Source organism: Petromyzon marinus, chromosome 73 (genome assembly GCF_048934315.1).
Source record: "Petromyzon marinus isolate PM22_M1 ecotype Great Lakes invasive population chromosome 73, UKy_Petmar_22M1.pri1.0, whole genome shotgun sequence".
NCBI classification, from domain to species: domain Eukaryota; kingdom Metazoa; phylum Chordata; class Hyperoartia; order Petromyzontiformes; family Petromyzontidae; genus Petromyzon; species Petromyzon marinus.
Genome location: NC_133739.1, coordinates 3,214,778 through 3,234,777, shown reverse-complemented (window position 1 = coordinate 3,234,777; position 20,000 = coordinate 3,214,778). Strand labels below are relative to the sequence as shown.

Genomic DNA, 20,000 nt, shown 5'->3' with positions numbered 1-20,000 from the left:
GCAACTTAGTCTGTGTGTGTGTCTATGTGTGTGTGTCTGTGTGTGTGTCTATGTGTGTGTGTCTGTGTGTGTGTCTGTGTGTGTGTCTGTGTGTGTCTGTCTGCAGATGAGCCTCCAAGCTGTGAGATTACACAGCAGCTTAGTCTGTCTGTGTGTGTGTCTGTGTGTGTCTGTGTGTGTGTGTCTGTGTGTGTGTCTGTCAGTGTGTGTGTCTGTGTGTGTGTCTGTGTGTGTGTCTGTGTGTGTGTGTGTCTGTGTGTGTGTCTGTGTGTGTGTCTGTGTGTGTGTGTGTCTGCAGATGAGCCTCCAAGCTGTGAGATTACACAGCAGTATAGTGTCTGTGTGTGTGTGTCTGTGTGTGTGTCTGTGTGTGTCTGTGTGTCAGTGTGTGTGTCTGTGTGTCAGTGTGTGTGTCTGTGTGTCTGTGTGTGTCTGTCTGCAGATGAGCCTCCAAGCTGTGAGATTACACAGCAACTTGGTGTGTGTGTGTTTGTCTGTGTGTGTCTGTGTGTGTGTCTGTCTGTGTGTGTGTGTGTCTGTGTGTCAGTGTGTGTCTGTGTCTGTCTGCAGATGAGCCTCCAAGCTGTGAGATTACACGGCAGTATAGTGTCTATGTGTGTGTGTGTCTGTGTGTGTGTGTCTGTGTGTGTCTGTGTCAGTGTGTCTGTGTGTGTGTCTGTGTGTGTCTGTGTGTGTCTGTCTGTGTGTGTGTCTGTGTGTGTGTGTCTGTGTGTGTGTGTCTGTGTGTTTGTGTCTGTCTGTGTGTTTGTCTGTCTGTGTGTGTGTCTGTCTGTGTGTGTCTGTGTGTCTGTCTGCAGATGAGCCTCCAAGCTGTGAGATTACACAGCAGTATAGTGTCTGTGTGTGTGTCTGTGCGTGTCTGTGTGTCTGTCTGTCTGCAGATGAGCCTCCAAGCTGTGAGATGACACGGCTTCTTAGTCTGTGTCTGTGTGTGTCTGTGTGTGTGTCAGTGTGTCAGTGTGTGTCTGTGTCTGTCTGCAGATGAGCCTCCAAGCTGTGAGATGACACGGCTTCTTAGTCTGAGTGTGTGTCTGTGTGTGTCTGTCACTCCACCCCCACAACTCCCAATCGGTGATGGGGCAGTTGTGGAGAGAGTGGAGAGTTTCCCATACCTGGGCAGTGTGCTTATGACAGGCTCCAGTTTAACAGCAGAGGTCTCACTACGAATTAGTCGAGCGGCAATATCTTTTCATCGGTTGCGTAACGCTGTGTGGAAGCTACCTGGTCTGTCGCTCCGCACTAAGCTTCAGGTCTTCTCGGCCACGGTCATTCCCTCCCTTCTCTACGCTTGCGAAACGTGGACCCCCCTAATGGAACATCTTCGCCGGTTAGAAACATTTAGGCTGGCCTGCCTATGATCCATCCTGGGTTTAACCAGACTGGATTGTGTGAGGAGCTCACAAATCCTTGAAAGATCTGGGCAGGGTCCAATCGGTGAGCTCCTCCAGCAGGCAAGGCTGCGATGGCTGGGTCATGTAGCCCGCATGCCCAGCCACCGCATGCCAAAACAGCTTTTGTTCGGCCGGATTGAGGGGGCTAAGCGGGCGCGGCACGGGCTAGAGAAGAGATGGAGTGATGTGGTACAGGAGGACGTGGAGCTGAGTGGACTTGCCGATGACTGGTACCAGCGGTGTCAAGATCGGCCTCTGTGGAGGAGGCTCGTGAAGGATGCTACTGGGCAGTTGGAGGCAGTCGCCCTCCAACAACAACGGAGGGCGGAGGAGCGACGCTCACAACAACGAGCGGAGCGCCGGGTGGCTAAAGCACAGCAGGTTGGCACAGTAGGGGGCACAGGTGGTGCATCAGCCAGTCATCTCAGTCAGTCGACCCGTGGCACCTGGGTCTGCCCTGTGACCTCCTGCCAGCGGGCGTTCGACACTTCACGTGGCCTCACGGTGCACATAGCCTGGCACAAGCGTCGTGGTGACGTCACCGCCACTTAGTGGCGAATGGCGGTTGTTGTTGTTGTTGTGTGTGTCTGTCTCTGTGTGTCTGTGTGTGTGTCTATGTGTGTGTCAGTGTGTCTGTGTGTGTGTGTCAGTGTGTCTGTGTGTGTGTGTCAGTGTGTCTGTGTGTCTGTGTGTCTGTCTCTGTGTGTGTCTGTGTGTGTGTCTCTGTGTGTGTCTCTGTGTGTGTCTCTGTGTGTGTCTCTGTGTGTGTCTGTGTCTGTCTGCAGATGAGCCTCCAAGCTGTGAGATTACACAGCAGTATAGTGTCTGTGTGTGTGTCTGTGTGTATGTGTCAGTGTGTGTGTCTGTGTGTGTGTCTGTGTGTGTCTGTCTCTGTGTCTGTGTGTGTGTCTGTGTGTGTCTGTGTCTATGTGTATGTCAGTGTGTCTGTGTGTGTGTCAGTGTGTCTGTGTGTGTGTCTCTGTGTGTGTCTGTGTGTGTCTGTCTGCAGATGAGCCTCCAAGCTGTGAGATTACACAGCAGTATAGTGTCTGTGTGTGTCAGTGTGTGTGTGTCAGTGTGTGTGTGACTGTGTGTCTGTCTGTGTGTCTGTGTCTGTGTGTCTGTCTGTGTGTCTGTGTCTGTGTCTGTCTGTGTCTGTGTGTGTGTCTGTGTCTGTGTGTGTCTGTCTGTGTGTCTGTGTGTGTGTCTGTGTGTGTGTCTGTGTGTGTGTCTGTGTGTGTGTCTGTGTGTGTGTGTCTGTGTGTGTGTGTCTGTGTGGGTGTGTCTGTGTGTGTGTCTGTGTGTGTGTCAGTGTGTCTGTGTCAGTGTGTCTGTGTCTGTGTGTCTGTCTGTGTGAGTGTGTGTCTGTCTGTGTGTGTGTCTGTGTGTGTGTCTGTCACACACAGACACACACACAGACACACACTGACACACACTGACACACAGACATACACAGTGTGTCTGTCTCTGTGTGTCTGTCTGTGTCTCTGTGTCTGTGTGTCTGTGTGTGTGTCAGTGTGTGTGTCTCTGTGTGTCTCTGTGTGTGTGTCTGTCTGCAGATGAGCCTCCAAGCTGTGAGATTACACAGCAGCTTTGTCTGTGTGTGAGTGTCTGTGTCTGTCTGTGTACCGGTCCAGCTCCCGACAGAGGAGTGGCAGCCTCTCCTCCGCAGTGAGCGTTTGAACATTCCACGTGGCCACCCGTACCGCCTGAATCTCTGTGGCATTCAGGAGGGTCCGGTGGACCGGCTCTGGCTCCTGCCACCATGAGGGGTGGACAGTCCTCTACTCGGGGCAGCAGACTGCCAAACAACAGGGTGTGGGTCTTCTTTTGAACAAAAGAATGAAGGGGGTGTGGGAGCGTGGCGGTGAGGTGTGGGAAGCTGTAAGCCCCAGGCTACTTTGGGCTCGCCTTCCCATCAACCGGAGGCGAGGAATGGTGGTCGTGGTTACTTATGCCCCCACCGAAGATGAACATCCGTGGAGGGATGCAGGCAAAGCCGATGAGTCAGATGCCTTCTATGACCTCGTGTCACAGGTGCTGGCTAAAGTGGCCCCTCGGGATAGAGTCATCATGTTGGGTGACTTCAATGCCCGAGTTGGTCATGATACTGGCACCTGGTCTGGAGCGATTGGAGGGCATGGGCCAGATCAGCTCAATAACAACGGTAGGAGGCTGCTAGATTTTTGTGCAGCCCATGGGCTTGTGATTACCAACACGCTGTTCCGGCATCGGCGCATCCACACAACATCGTGGATGCATGCCGGGTCCAAGCAAGAACATCTGCTGGACTACGTAGTGACGGACCGGCGAATGTGAGCCCATGTCATTGACACCAGGACCTACCGTGGAGCTGATCTGCCCTCTGACCATCGACTAGTCATCTGTAAGATGCGCCTGCCATTCGTCCACTCCGGTGGTGGGTGTACACCCAGGACCCCATTCCAACCTAAAGTGGCCTGGTCTCAGCTAGCTGATGGATGTGGCAAGCGAGAATTTCAACATAGGTCAAATGAGAAACTTCTGTAGCCGTGGTGGTGTAGTAAACATCGCTAGCACTGGGAGAGAGACAAAGGCGGTCGGGCGTGGTGGTGGTGCTGACCACCCACCCGCTCTGTGTGTGTAGCCACAGTGCCGGTAGCCTTCATAGACGCTGCTGCTGTTGCTGCTCGCTAACAGCACTTGCCCCTACAGCCTGTAACAGGCTACACGGGGGATCTTTGTCTTTGTGTTTAACTTGCACTCAGCCGCCCAATCACTCACCCACACACCCACTCACCCACCTACTCACTCACTCACCCACACACTCCCTCGCTCACCCACCTACTCACTCACCCACCCACTCACTCGTTCGTTCACTCACTCGTTCACCCACCCACCCACTCACCCACCCACCTACCCATTCACCGACTCGCTCACCCACCCTACTCATTCATTCACTCACCCACTCGCTCACCCACCCACCCATCCACTCATCCACCCACTCACCCACCTACCCATTCACCCACTCATTCACCCACTCACCCACCTACCCATTCACCCACTCATTCACCCACTCGCTCACCCACCCACTGACCCACCCACTCACTCATTCACTCACCCACTCGCTCACCCACCCACCCATCCACTCACCCACTCATTCACCCACTCGCTCACCCACCCACCTACTCACCCACTCGCTCACCCACCCACCTACTCACCCACTCACTCATTCACCCACTCGCTCACCCACCCACCTACTCACCCACTCACTCATTCACCCACTCTCTCACCCACCCGCCCACTCGCTCACCCACACGCTCACTCGCCCACCCACCCATCCACTCACTCACCCACCTACCCATTCACCCACTCATTCACCCACTCGCTCACCCACCCACCCACTCACCCACTCGCTCACCCACCCACCTACTCATTCACTCACCCACTCACCCACCTACTCACCCACTCACTCACCCACCCGCCTCTACTGATGTTGTTATTGATGTTGCTGATGATGATGATGTTTGGTTGTTGTTGTTTGGTTGTTGTTGTTTGTCCCAGGCCCCCGAGTGTCTGGACTTCCGCCCGGCCCTCCCTACCCACAATGCACCGCAGCAGCTGCTGCCAGCACCGCCGCTGGCATCCCACAATGCACTGCAGCAGCACAAGGCCGCTCGGAATAGACCCGTGTCTCAGGTGAGTGGTGAGTGACTGGTGAGTGGTGAGTGAGTGGTGAGTGACTGGTGAGTAGGTGAGTGAGTGGTGAGTAGGTGAGTGGTGAGTGAGTGGTGAGTAGGTGAGTGGTGAGTGAGTAGGTGAGTGAGTGGTGAGTAGGTGAGTGAGTGGTGAGTGAGTGGTGAGTGACTGGTGAGTGAGTGGTGAGTGGTGAGTAGGTGAGTGAGTGGTGAGTGGTGAGTGGTGAGTGAGTGGTGAGTGAGTGACTGGTGAGTGAGTGGTGAGTGAGTGGTGAGTGAGTGGTGAGTGAGTGGTGAGTGAGTGGTGAGTAGGTGAGTAGGTGAGTGACTGGTGAGTGAGTGGTGAGCGAGTGGTGAGTGAGTGGTGAGGTGAGTGAGTGGTGAGTGAGTGGTGAGCGAGTGAGTGGTGAGCGAGTGGTGAGGTGAGTGAGTGGTGAGTGAGTGGTGAGTGAGTGGTGAGTGACTGGTGAGTGGTGAGTAGGTGAGTGACTGGTGAGTAGGTGAGTGAGTGGTGAGTGAGTGGTGAGTAGGTGAGTGGTGAGTAGGTGGTGAGTAGGTGAGTGGTGAGTGAGTGGTGAGTGAGTGGTGAGTGACTGGTGAGTGGTGAGTGAGTGGTGAGTGAGTGGTGAGTGACTGGTGAGTGACTGGTGAGTAGGTGAGTGAGTGGTGAGTAGGTGAGTGGTGAGTGAGTGGTGAGTAGGTGAGTGGTGAGTGAGTAGGTGAGTGAGTGGTGAGTAGGTGAGTGAGTGGTGAGTGAGTGGTGAGTGACTGGTGAGTGAGTGGTGAGTGGTGAGTAGGTGAGTGAGTGGTGAGTGGTGAGTGGTGAGTGAGTGGTGAGTGAGTGACTGGTGAGTGAGTGGTGAGTGAGTGGTGAGTGAGTGGTGAGTGAGTGGTGAGTGAGTGGTGAGTAGGTGAGTAGGTGAGTGACTGGTGAGTGAGTGGTGAGCGAGTGGTGAGTGAGTGGTGAGGTGAGTGAGTGGTGAGTGAGTGGTGAGCGAGTGAGTGGTGAGCGAGTGGTGAGGTGAGTGAGTGGTGAGTGAGTGGTGAGTGAGTGGTGAGTGACTGGTGAGTGGTGAGTAGGTGAGTGACTGGTGAGTAGGTGAGTGAGTGGTGAGTGAGTGGTGAGTAGGTGAGTGGTGAGTAGGTGGTGAGTAGGTGAGTGGTGAGTGAGTGGTGAGTGAGTGGTGAGTGACTGGTGAGTGGTGAGTGAGTGGTGAGTGAGTGGTGAGTGACTGGTGAGTGACTGGTGAGTAGGTGAGTGAGTGGTGAGTAGGTGAGTGTGAGTGAGTGGTGTGAGTAGGTGAGTGGTGAGTGAGTAGGTGAGTGAGTGGTGAGTAGGTGAGTGAGTGGTGAGTGAGTGGTGAGTGACTGGTGAGTGAGTGGTGAGTGGTGAGTAGGTGAGTGAGTGGTGAGTGGTGAGTGGTGAGGAGTGGTGAGTGAGTGACTGGTGAGTGAGTGGTGAGTGAGTGGTGAGTGAGTGGTGAGTGAGTGGTGAGTGAGTGGTGAGTAGGTGAGTAGGTGAGTGACTGGTGAGTGAGTGGTGAGCGAGTGGTGAGTGAGTGGTGAGGTGAGTGAGTGGTGAGTGAGTGGTGAGCGAGTGAGTGGTGAGCGAGTGGTGAGGTGAGTGAGTGGTGAGTGAGTGGTGAGTGAGTGGTGAGTGACTGGTGAGTGGTGAGTAGGTGAGTGACTGGTGAGTAGGTGAGTGAGTGGTGAGTGAGTGGTGAGTAGGTGAGTGGTGAGTAGGTGGTGAGTAGGTGAGTGGTGAGTGAGTGGTGAGTGAGTGGTGAGTGACTGGTGAGTGGTGAGTGAGTGGTGAGTGAGTGGTGAGTGACTGGTGATGACTGGTGAGTAGGTGAGTGAGTGGTGAGTAGGTGAGTGGTGAGTGAGTGGTGAGTAGGTGAGTGGTGAGTGAGTAGGTGAGTGAGTGGTGAGTAGGTGAGTGAGTGGTGAGTGAGTGGTGAGTGACTGGTGAGTGAGTGGTGAGTGGTGAGTAGGTGAGTGAGTGGTGAGTGGTGAGTGGTGAGTGAGTGGTGAGTGAGTGACTGGTGAGTGAGTGGTGAGTGAGTGGTGAGTGAGTGGTGAGTGAGTGGTGAGTGAGTGGTGAGTAGGTGAGTAGGTGAGTGACTGGTGAGTGAGTGGTGAGCGAGTGGTGAGTGAGTGGTGAGGTGAGTGAGTGGTGAGTGAGTGGTGAGCGAGTGAGTGGTGAGCGAGTGGTGAGGTGAGTGAGTGGTGAGTGAGTGGTGAGTGAGTGGTGAGTGACTGGTGAGTGGTGAGTAGGTGAGTGACTGGTGAGTAGGTGAGTGAGTGGTGAGTGAGTGGTGAGTAGGTGAGTGGTGAGTAGGTGGTGAGTAGGTGAGTGGTGAGTGAGTGGTGAGTGAGTGGTGAGTGACTGGTGAGTGGTGAGTGAGTGGTGAGTGAGTGGTGAGTGACTGGTGAGTGACTGGTGAGTAGGTGAGTGAGTGGTGAGTAGGTGAGTGGTGAGTGAGTGGTGAGTAGGTGAGTGGTGAGTGAGTAGGTGAGTGAGTGGTGAGTAGGTGAGTGAGTGGTGAGTGAGTGGTGAGTGACTGGTGAGTGAGTGGTGAGTGGTGAGTAGGTGAGTGAGTGGTGAGTGGTGAGTGGTGAGTGAGTGGTGAGTGAGTGAGTGGTGAGTGAGTGGTGAGTGAGTGGTGAGTGAGTGGTGAGTGAGTGGTGAGTAGGTGAGTAGGTGAGTGACTGGTGAGTGAGTGGTGAGCGAGTGGTGAGTGAGTGGTGAGGTGAGTGAGTGGTGAGTGAGTGGTGAGCGAGTGAGTGGTGAGCGAGTGGTGAGGTGAGTGAGTGGTGAGTGAGTGGTGAGTGAGTGGTGAGTGACTGGTGAGTGGTGAGTAGGTGAGTGACTGGTGAGTAGGTGAGTGAGTGGTGAGTGAGTGGTGAGTAGGTGAGTGGTGAGTAGGTGGTGAGTAGGTGAGTGGTGAGTGAGTGGTGAGTGAGTGGTGAGTGACTGGTGAGTGGTGAGTGAGTGGTGAGTGAGTGGTGAGTGACTGGTGAGTGGTGAGTGAGTGGTGAGTAGGTGAGTGGTGAGTGAGTGGTGAGTAGGTGAGTGGTGAGGTAGGTGAGTGACTGTGAGTGACTGGTGAGTGAGTGGTGAGTATGTGTGGTGAGTGGTGAGTGGTGAGTGACTGGTGAGTAGGTGGTGAGTGACTGGTGAGTGAGTGGTGAGTAGGTGGTGAGTGACTGGTGAGTGAGTGGTGAGTAGGTGGTGAGTGACTGGTGAGTGAGTGGTGAGTAGGTGGTGAGTGACTGGTGAGTGAGTGGTGAGTAGGTGAGTGGTGAGTAGGTGAGTGGTGAGTAGGTGGTGAGTGACTGGTGAGTGAGTGGTGAGTAGGTGGTGAGTGACTGGTGAGTAGGTGAGTAGGTGAGTGAGTGGTGAGTGGTGAGTAGGTGAGTGGTGAGTGAGTGGTGAGTGGTGAGTGGTGAGTAGGTGAGTGGTGAGTGAGTGGTGAGTAGGTGAGTGGTGAGTGAGTGGTGAGTGAGTGGTGAGTGGTGAGTAGGTGAGTGGTGAGTGAGTGGTGAGTGAGTGGTGAGTAGGTGAGTGGTGAGTGAGTGGTGAGTAGGTGAGTGGTGAGTGAGTGGTGAGTAGGTGAGTGGTGAGTGAGTGGTGAGTGAGTGGTGAGTGAGTGGTGAGTAGGTGAGTGACTGGTGAGTGAGTGAATGAGTGAGTGTATGAGTGAGTGGTGAGTATGTGTGGTGAGTGAGTGGTGAGCGAGTGAATGAGTGGTGAGCGAGTGAATGAGTGAGTGAGTGAATGAGTGAGTGTATGTATGAGTGGTGGTGAGTGCTGTGTGTGGTGAGTGTATGAGTGAATGAGTATGAGTGGTGAGTGAGTGCTGTGTGTGGTGAGTGAGGTGTGTGGTGAGTGTATGAGTGGTGAGTGCTGTGTGTGGTGAGTGAGGTGAGTGGTGAGTGCTGTGTGTGGTGAGTGAGGTGAGTGTATGAGTGGTGAGTGTATGAGTGGTGAGTGTAATGAGTGGTGAGTGAGTGGCTGTGAGTGTATGAGTGGTGAGTGAGTGTATGAGTGAGTGTATGAGTGTGTGGTGAGTGTATGAGTGTGTGGTGAGTGTATGAGTGAGTGTATGAGTGAGTGTATGAGTGAGTGTATGAGTGTGTGAGTGAGTGTATGAGTGAGTGAGTGTATGAGTGAGTGAGTGTATGAGTGTGTGAGTGTATGAGTGAGTGTGTGAGTGAGTGTATGAGTGGTGAGTGAGTGGTGAGTGTATGAGTGGTGAGTGAGTGGTGAGTAGGTGTGTGGTGAGTGAGTGGTGAGTGTATGAGTGGTGAGTGTATGAGTGGTGAGTGAGTGCTGTGAGTGTATGAGTGGTGAGTGAGTGTATGAGTGAGTGTATGAGTGTGTGGTGAGTGTATGAGTGAGTGTATGAATGAGTGTATGAGTGAGTGTATGAGTGTGTGAGTGAGTGTATGAGTGAGTGAGTGTATGAGTGAGTGAGTGTATGAGTGTGTGAGTGTATGAGTGAGTGTGTGAGTGAGTGTCTGAGTGGTGAGTGAGTGGTGAGTGTATGAGTGGTGAGTGAGTGGTGAGTAGGTGTGTGGTGAGTGAGTGGTGAGTGAGTGAGTGGTGAGTGTATGAGTGGTGAGTGTATGAGTGGTGAGTGAGTTGTGAGTGAGTGAATCAGTGAGTGTATGAGTGAGTGGTGAGTGATGAATCAGTGAGTGTATGAGTGAGTGGTGAGTGAGTGTGAGTGGTGAGTGCTGTGTGTGGTGAGTGAGGTGTTTGGTGAGTGTATGAGTGGTGAGTGAGTGCTGTGAGTGGTGAGTGAGGTGTGTGGTGAGTTGGTGAGTGGTGAGTGAGTGCTGTGAGTGGTGAGTGAGGTGAGTGGTGAGTGTATGAGTGGTGAGTGTATGAGTGTGTGGTGAGTGTGGTGAGTGAGTGAGGTGAGTGGTGAGTGTATGAGTGGTGAGTGAGTGGTGAGTGAGTGGTGAGTGTATGAGTGGTGAGTGTAATGAGTGGTGAGTGAGTGAGTAGGTGTGTGTGAGATGAGTGGTGAGGAGTGGTGAGTGAGTGGTGAGTGAGTGGTGAGTGAGTGCTGTGTGTGGTGAGTGAGTGGTGAGTGAGTGGTGAGTGTATGAGTGAGTGATATGAGTGTGTGGTGAGTGTATGAGTGGTGAGTGAGTGAGTGGTGAGTGAGTGGTGAGTGAGTGAATGAGTGAGGTGAGTGAGTGGTGAGTGAGTGGTGAGTGAGTGGTGAGTGAGTGCTGTGTGTGGTGAGTGAGTGTATGTGTGGTGTGTGTATGAGTGAGTGTATGAGTGTATGTGTGGTGTGTGTATGAGTGTATGAGTGGTGAGTGAGTGGTGAGTGCTGTGTGTGGTGAGTGAGGTGTGTGGTGAGTGTGAGTGAGTGAGTATGAGTGGTGAGTGAGTGAGTGTATGAGTGGTGAGTGAGTGGTGAGTGAGTGGTGAGTGAGTGCTGTGTGTGGTGAGTGAGTGTATGAGTGGTGAGTGAGTGGTGAGTGAGTGAGTGCTGTGTGTGGTGAGTGAGTGTATGAGTGAGTGTATGAGTGGTGAGTGAGTGGTGAGTGAGTGGTGAGTGAGTGGTGAGTGAGTGTATGTGTGGTGAGTGAATGAGTGAGTGTATGAGTGAATGAGTGAGTGTATGAGTGGTGAGTGAGTGGTGAGTGAGTGGTGTGAGTGGTGAGTGAGTGGTGAGTGAGTGGTGAGTGAGTGCTGTGTGTGGTGAGTGGTGAGTGAGTGCTGTGTGTGGTGAGTGAGGTGTGTGGTGAGTGAGTGTGAGTGTATGAGTGGTGAGTGAGTGAGTGAATGAGTGTGTGTATGAGTGGTGAGTGAGTGGTGAGTGAGTGCTGTGTGGTGAGTGAGGTGTGTGGTGAGTGTATGAGTGGTGAGTGAGTGAGTGTATGAGTGAGTGTATGAGTGAGTGTATGAGTGGTGAGTGATTGAGTGTATGAGTGAGGTGAGTGGTGAGTGAGTGGTGAGTGAGTGGTGAGTGAGTGGTGAGTGAGTGCTGTGTGTGGTGAATGAGTGTATGTGTGGTGAGTGAATGAGTGAGTGTATGAGTGTGAGTGAGTGAGTGTATGAGTGGTGAGTGAGTGTATGAGTGGTGAGTGAGTGAGTGTATGTGTGGTGAGTGAATGAGTGAGTGTATGAGTGTATGAGTGAGTGTATGAGTGGTGAGTGAGTGAGTGTATGAGTGGTGAGTGAGTGTATGAGTGTATGAGTGAGTGTATGAGTGTGAGTGAGTGAGTGTATGAGTGGTGAGTGAGTGAGTGAGTGTATGAGTGTATGAGTGAGTGTATGAGTGTGAGTGAGTGAGTGTATGAGTGGTGAGTGAATGAGTGAGTGTATGAGTGTATGAGTGAGTGTATGAGTGGTGAGTGAGTGCTGTATGTGGTGAGTGAGTGTATGAGTGGTGAGTGAGTGAATGTATGAGTGGTGAGTGAGTGTATGTGTGGTGAGTGAATGAGTGAGTGTATGAGTGAATGAGTGAGTGTATGAGTGGTGAGTGAGTGGTGAGTGAGTGGTGAGTGAGTGGTGAGTGAGTGGTGAGTGAGTGAGTGGTGAGTGAGTGGTGAGTGAGTGCTGTGTGTGGTGAGTGAGTGGTGAGTGAGTGCTGTGTGTGGTGAGCAGGTGAGCAGTGAGCTCAGCTGTGACTCAACCAGCCTCATGCGAGAAGACTTCACGGAAGCAGTCGGATCGCTGCTGGAATACGGCTCGCGAATCAACGACTCCTGGCTACAATGAACATCATCAGCATCATCATCACCACCATTACCATCATCATTACCATCATCATCACCATCATCATCATTACCATCATCATCAGCATCACCACCATCATCATCACCACCATCACCATCATCATCACCACCATCACCATCATCATCACCATCATCACCATCATCATCACCACCACCATCATCACCATCATCATTATCACCACTATCACCACCATCACCACCATCACCACCATCACCACCATCACCACCATCACCACCATCACCACCATCACCACCACCACCATCATCATCACCACCATCATCATCACCACCATCATCACCATCATCATCCATTACCATCATCACCACCACCATCATCATCACCATCACCACCACCACCATCACCACCACCACTATCATCATCATCATCACTATCATCATCATCATCACTATCATCATCATCACCACCACCACCACCATCATCATTATCACCATCACCATCGCCATCACCACCACCATCACCACCATCACCATCATCACCACCACCACCATCATCATCATCACCACCATCATCACCACCACCACCATCATCATCATCACCACCATCATCATTATCACCACCATCACCACCAACATCACCACCACCACCACCATCACCATCATCACCACCATCACCACCACCACCATCACCACCACCACCATCACCACCACCCCTCGCAGCACTTGCCCCATGAGTCTTGAGTGGACTACACGGGGCACCTTTGTCTGTGTCTGTGTGTGTGTGTCTCTAAATATTAAACTCACTTTGAAACCACGGATTCCGTTTTAAGTTCGAGTCTAAAGAGCCGTGTCGGGCAGTCTGGAGCTTGAACAACAACCCCCTGTGGATTTAACTCATCCCATCAGACACCCACCCACTCACCCAGCCACTCGCTCAGCCACTCGCTCAGCCACTCACTCAGCCACTCGCCCAGCCACTCGCTCAGCCACTCGCCCAGCCACTCACCCAGCCACTCACCCAGCCAACCACTCACTCAGCCACTCACCCAGCCACTCGCCCAGCCATTCGCCCAGCCACTCGCCCAGCCACTCGCTCAGCCACTCACTCAGCCACTCACCCAGCCACTCACCCAGCCACTCACCCAGTCACTCACCCAGCCACTCACCCAGCCACTCACCCAGTCACTCACCCAGCCACTCACCCAGCCACTCACCCAGCCACTCACCAAGCCACTCACCCACCCACTCACTCAGCCACACTCACTCACTCAGCCACTCACTCAACCACTCACTCACCCACCCGCTCACTCACTCACCCAACCACTCAGCCACACTCACTCACTCAGCCACTCACTCAACCACTCACTCACCCACCCGCTCACCCACTCACCCAACCACTCACCCAACCACTCAGCCACCTACCCACACAACCATTCACTCACTCACTCACCCACCCACTCTCTCACTCACCTACCCACCCACTCGCCCACTCATTCACCCACCTACCCACACACCCATTCACCCACACACCCACTCACTCAGTCACCCACTCACCCACCCATTAATTCACCCACTCACCCACCCATTCTCTCACCCACGCAGGAGACAAATTCCAGGATAATAAATTTAGCTTAAAATAGAATTTTGTAAATTCAGACAATATACAATCACATCCCATCGCGTCCCTCTAACCCCTTTGGAAATGAAGTTGAGATGGTGGTGATGGTGGCGGTGGTGATGAAGGTGGTGGTGGTGATGGCGGTGGTGATGGTGGTGGTGGTGATGGCGGTGGTGATGGTGGTGATGGTGGTGATGGTGGTGGTGGTGGTGAAGGTGGTGGTGAAGGTGGTGGTGGAGATGGTGGTGGAGATGGTGGTGAGGGTGGTGATGGTGGCGGTGGTGGTGATGGAGATGGTGGTGATGGAGATGGTGGTGAAGGTGGTGGTGGTGGCGGTGATGGTGGTGAAGGTGGTGATGGAGATGGTGGCAGTGGTGATGGCGGTGGTGAAGGTGGTGGTGGAGATGGTGGTGAGGGTGGCGATGGTGGCAGTGGTGGTGGTGAAGGCGAGGTGAATGTGGTGGTGGTGATGGTGTTGAAGGTGATGATGGCGGTGGTGGTGGTGGTGAAGGTGGTGGTGGAGATGGTGGTGAGGGTAGTGAGGGTGGCGATGGTGGCGGTGATGGCGGTGATGGCGGTGATGGCGGTGGTGGCGATGATGGTGGTGGTGGAGATGGTGGTGGTGGTGGCGGTGATGGTGGTGGTGGTGAAGGTGGTGATGGAGATGATGGTGGTGAAGGTGGTGATGATGGTGGTGGTGAGGGTGGTGGTGAAGGTGATGGTGGTGAAGGTTGTGGTGGTGATGGTGGTGAAGGAGATGGTGGTGATGGTGGTGGTGATGGCGGTGAAGGAGATGGTGGTGATGGTGGTGGTGATGGTGGTGGTGATGGTGGTGGGGAAGGTGGTGATGGCGATGATGGTGAAGGTGGTGATGGTGGTGGTGATGGTGGTGGTGAAGGAGATGGTGGTGATGGTGGTGGTGATGGTGAAGGAGATGGTGGTGATGGTGGTGAAGGAGATGGTGGTGATGGTGGTGGTGAGGGTGGTGATGGTGGTGGTGAGGGTGGTGGTGATGGTGGTGAAGGAGATGGTGGTGATGGTGGTGGTGGTGATGGTGGTGGTGGTGATGATGGTGGTGAAGGTGGTGGTGAAGGTGGTGGTGGTGATGATGGTGGTGAAGGTGGTGGTGAAGGTGGTGGTGGTGATGATGGTGGTGATGGTGGTGGTGGTGATGGTGGTGATGATGGTGGTGATGGTGGTGGTACTTCTATGGGCATCTCGTGTAGCCAACAACAACAAACTTCACAACAACAACAGCAAGCGGCAGACCTGCAGAGGACGAGTTTGGCAATCACGATTATGGCGATCATTAAGGACCGTTACTACCACCACCATCTTCACCACCGCCTTCACCACCATCACCACCACCACCATGACCACCACCTTCACCACCACCATGACCACCACCTTCACCACCACCATGACCACCACCTTCACCACCACCATGACCACCACCTTCACCACCACCACCTTCACCCCCACCATCACCATCACCACCATCACCACCACCATCACCACCACCACCACCATGACCACCACCACCACCACCACGACCACCACCACCACCTTCACCACCACCTTCACCACCACCACCTCCACCACCACCTCCACCACCACCACCTTCACCACCACCTCCACCACCACCTTCACCACCACCTTCACCACCTTGACCACCATCATCACCACCTTCACCACCACCACCACCATCACCACCTTCACCACCACCACCACCTTCACCACCACCACCTCCACCACCTTCACCACCACCATCACCACCTCCACCACCTTCACCACCACCATCACCACCACCACCACCACCTTCACCACCACCTCCACCACCACCACCACCTTCACCACCACCTTCACCACCACCACAGCCCTAGCAGCTGCAGTTCCCACAGCCCTTGACTGCTCCCATGACCTCAGCCGTGGCGCGTTTCCGCCTCTCCTCCTCCCCCCCGGCTCCTCCTTCCCCGCCCATCTCCTCGCGGTCCGCCGACCCCGCCGTGACCTCCGCGTGTGCCGGGGAGGAGCTGTCTCGGAGTGTCCGGGAGTTCTGATGGGCCCACATCGTTGCATAGAGGCCACTGGGGTTGGACAGCAGCTGGGAGTGAGTGCCCTGCTCGGCTATAAGGCCCTGTGGGGGGGGGGGAGTGGTGGGTGATGCACAGACACAGAGTTAGAGAGACACAGAGTTAGAGAGACACAGAGAGAGAGACAGAGTTAGAGAGACACACAGAGAGACAGAGAGAGAGACAGAGTTAGAGAGACACACAGAGAGAGACAGAGTTAGAGAGACACAGAGAGAGAGAGACACACAGAAAGAGACACAGACAGAGAGACAGAGAGAGAGACAGACAGAGTTAGAGAGACACAGAGAGAGAGACACAGAGTTAGAAAGACACACAGAGAGAGACACAGAGACACAGTTAGAGAGACACACAGAGAGAGAGAGAGACAGAGACAGAGAGACACACAGAGAGAGACACAGACACAGAGTTAGAGAGACACACAGAGAGAGACAGAGAGAGACAGACACACACAGAGACACAGAGACAGAGAGAGACAGAGTTAGAGAGACACACAGAGACACAGAGACAGAGAGACACAGAGAGAGAGACACAGACAGAGTTAGAGAGACACAGAGAGAGACAGAGAGAGAGAGACAGAGTTAGAGAGACACAGAGAGAGAGAGACACACAGAGAGAGAGTTAGAGAGACACAGAGAGAGAGACAGAGAGACAGAGAGAGACACAGAGAGAGAGACACACAGAGAGAGACAGAGACAGAGTTAGAGAGACACAGAGAGAGACACACACAGAGACACAGACGCAGAGTTAGAGAGACACACAGAGACAGAGAGACAGAGAGAGACACAGAGAGACAGAGAGAGACACAGAGAGACACAGAGAGACACAGAGAGAGAGACACAGAGACACAGACGCAGAGTTAGAGAGACACACAAAGACAGAGAGAGAGAGACAGAGAGAGACACAGAGAGACACAGAGAGAGAGACACAGAGACACAGACGCAGAGTTAGAGAGACACACAGAGACAGAGAGAGACACAGAGAGACAGAGAGAGACACAGAGAGAGACACAGAGACAGACAGAGACACAGAGAGAGACAGAGACAGAGAGAGACAGAGAGACAGAGAGAGACACAGAGTTAGAGAGACACAGAGAGACACACAGAGACAGAGTTAGAGACACACAGAGACACACACAGAGAGACACAGAGACACAGAGAGACAGAGACAGAGTTAGAGAGACACACAGAGACACAGACAGAGAGACACACAGAGACAGAGACAGAGAGAGACAGAGAGACACAGAGAGACAGAGAGAGACACAGAGAGACACAGAGAGACACAGAGAGACACAGACGCAGAGTTAGAGAGACACACAGAAAGAGACAGAGACAGAGTTAGAGAGACACACAGAGACACAGACAGAGAGACACACTGAGACAGAGAGACAGAGAGAGACACAGAGAGACACAGAGAGAGACACACAGAGACACAGACGCAGAGTTAGAGAGACACACAGAGACAGAGAGAGAAACAGAGACACAGAGAGACAGAGAGAGACACAGAGAGACACACAGAGAGACACAGAGACACAGACGCAGAGTTAGAGAGACACACAGAGACACAAAAGCAGAATTAGAGAGACACACAGAGACACAGACGCAGAATTAGAGAGACACACAGAGACAGAGAGAGAGACAGAGAGAGACACACAGAGACAGAGAGAGACAGAGAGAGACAGAGACACAGAGAGACAGACACACAGAGAGAGACACACAGAGAGACACAGAGACAGAGACACAGATAGAGACACAGAGACAGAGACACAGAGACACAGAGACACAGAGAGAGACACAGAGAGAGACACAGAGACAGAGAGAGAGACACAGAGACAGAGAGACACAGAGACAGAGAGACACAGACACAGAGAGACAGACACAGAGTTAGAGACACACAGAGAGACAGAGACACAGAGTTAGAGACACACAGAGAGACAGAGACACAGAGAGACACAGACAAAGAGACAGAGAGAGACACAGAGAGAGACACAGAGACAGAGACACACATAGACAGACACAGAGTTAGAGAGACACACAGAGAGAGACAGAGACACAGAGAGAGACACAGAGACAGAGACACAGAGACACACAGAGACAGACACAGAGTTAGAGAGACAGAGACACAGAGAGACACAGAGAGAGACACAGAGACACAGAGAGAGACAGAGACAGAAAGACACAGAGGGAGACACACAGAGACACACAGAGACAGACACAGAGTTAGAGAGACAGAGACACAGAGAGACACAGAGACAGAGACACAGAGAGAGACACAGAGACAGAGACACACAGAGACACAGAGACACAGAGACAGACACAGAGTTAGAGAGACACACAGAGAGAGACAGAGACACACAGAGAGAGACAGAGACACACAGAGAGAGACAGAGACAGAGAGACACACAGAGACAGAGAGACACACAGAGACAGACACAGAGTTAGAGAGACAGACACAGAGAGACAGAGAGAGACAGAGAGAGACACAGAGAGACACACAGAGAGACACACAGAGAGACACAGAGAGAGACACACAGAGAGACACAGAGAGAGACAGACACAGAGTTAGAGACACACAGAGACAGAGAGACACAGAGACACAGAGAGACAGAGAGAGACAGAGAGACACACAGAGACAGAGAGAGACACAGACACAGAGAGAGAGGGACAGAGACAGAGAGAGACACACAGAGAGATACAGAGAGAGAGACACAGAGAGAGAGACACAGAGAGAGAGACACAGAGAGAGAGACACAGAGAGACAGAGAGAGAGAGACAGACACAGAGTTAGAGAGACAGAGAGAGACAGAGAGAGAGCGAGTGAGAGCGAGTGTGAGTGAGTGAGTGAGGGTGGGCGAGCGAGGAGTGAGCGGGCGAGCGAGGGTGAGTGAGTGAGGGTGAGTGAGCGAGCGAGTGAGTGAGTGTGAGTGAGTGAGCGAGTGAGGGTGAGCGAGTGAGTGAGGGTGAGTGAGTGAGCGAGTGAGGGTGAGTGAGTGAGCGAGTGAGGGTGAGTGAGCGAGGGGTGAGCGAGCGAGCGAGGGTGAGTGAGGGTGAGTGAGCGGGCGAGGGTGAGTGAGTGAGTGAGGGTGAGTGAGTGAGAGAGTGAGGGTGAGCGAGCGAGGGTGAGCGAGCGAGCGAGTGAGGGTGAGCGGGCGAGGGGTGACTCACTCCATGCAGCACCAGGATGTTGTCAGCGTCCACCACGGTGGACAGTCGATGTGCGATGAAGAGAGAAGTCCGGTCCTGGACAGCCGCTCCAACAGCCTGCATGATGGTCTAACAACAACAACAACACTCACCAACACTCACCACAACACTCACCACAACACTCACCACAACACTCACCACAACACAACACTCACCACAACACTCACCACAACAACAACAACAACACTCACCACAACACTCACCACAACACTCACCAACACCACAACACTCACCACAACACAACACTCACCACAACACAACACTCACCAACACCACAACACTCACCACAACACAACACTCACCAACACCACAACACTCACCACAACACTCACCAACACTCACCAACACCACAACACCACAACACCAACACTCACCACAACACTCACCACAACACAACATTCACCACAACACAACACTCACCACAACACTCACCACAACACTCACCAACACCACTTACTCACCAACACCACAACACACCACAATACTCACCACAACACTCACCAACACCACACCACCAACACCACACAACACTCACCAACACCACACCGCCAACACCACTTACTCACCATACCACTCACCACGCCACGTCACTCGCCACCACCACTCACCCCCCACCCAGCCACCCACCTACCCACCCACCCAGCCACGCAGCCATCCACTCACCCAGCCACTCACCCAGTCACTCACCCAGCCACTCACTCACCCACTCACTCACCCACTCACTCACCCACTCACCCAGCCACTCACCCAGCCACTCACCCAGCCACCCACTCACCCAGCCACCCACTCACCCAGCCACCCACTCACCCACCCAGCCACTCACCCAGCCACTCACCCAGCCACCCACCCACCCACCCACTCACCCACCCATCCACTCACCCACTCACCCACCCACCCACCACTCACTCACCCACCCACCCACTCACCCACCACTCACTCACCCACCCACCACTCACTCACCCACCCACCACTCACCCACCCACCCACCACTCACCCACCCACCCACCACTCACCCACCCACCCACCACTCACCCACCCACCCACCACTCACCCACTCACCCACCACTCACCCACCCACCCACTCACCCACCCACCCACTCACCCACCCACCCACTCACCCACCCACTCACCCACCCACGCACCACCCACCCACCCACCCACTCACCCACCCACTCACCCACCCCCCCACCACCCACCTGCTCGGTGAGGGAGTCGAGTGATGAGGTCGCTTCGTCGTACAGGACGATGTGAGGGTTCTTGAGCAGCACACGAGCAAT

The 20,000-nt window shown here is 53.7% G+C and overlaps 2 protein-coding genes across 4 annotated transcripts in view; one reads left to right on the top strand and one right to left on the bottom strand.

Moving 5' to 3' along the window:
- Positions 1 to 12,628, top strand: part of LOC142906978 (popeye domain-containing 2-like) — a 57,488-nt gene extending 44,860 nt beyond the window's left edge. For 2 of the 3 annotated variants that reach the window (XR_012930608.1, XM_076055850.1), the window contains exons 7-8: positions 4,956 to 5,090; positions 11,724 to 12,628. Coding sequence is in view for 2 of the 3 variants with exons in the window: in XM_076055850.1 (XP_075911965.1) it covers positions 4,956 to 5,090; positions 11,724 to 11,837 (249 nt within the window). In the remaining variant the exon portion in view is untranslated. Of the gene's footprint in view, positions 1 to 2,943; positions 2,987 to 4,955; positions 5,091 to 11,723 lie in introns of those variants that run through there. The other variant, XM_076055852.1, reaches the window with a different exon arrangement.
- Positions 12,629 to 13,422: 794 nt separating this feature from the next.
- Positions 13,423 to 20,000, bottom strand: part of LOC116937985 (iron-sulfur clusters transporter ABCB7, mitochondrial) — an 83,382-nt gene continuing 76,804 nt past the window's right edge. The window contains exons 14-16 of the mRNA XM_076055849.1: positions 19,920 to 20,000; positions 18,685 to 18,792; positions 13,423 to 15,567 (exon numbers count right to left, since the gene is read on the bottom strand). The exon at positions 19,920 to 20,000 is cut by the window's right edge and continues 23 nt beyond it. Coding sequence (XP_075911964.1) covers positions 15,310 to 15,567; positions 18,685 to 18,792; positions 19,920 to 20,000 — 447 coding nt within the window. The 3' untranslated portion in view covers positions 13,423 to 15,309. The remainder of the gene's footprint in view (positions 15,568 to 18,684; positions 18,793 to 19,919) is intronic.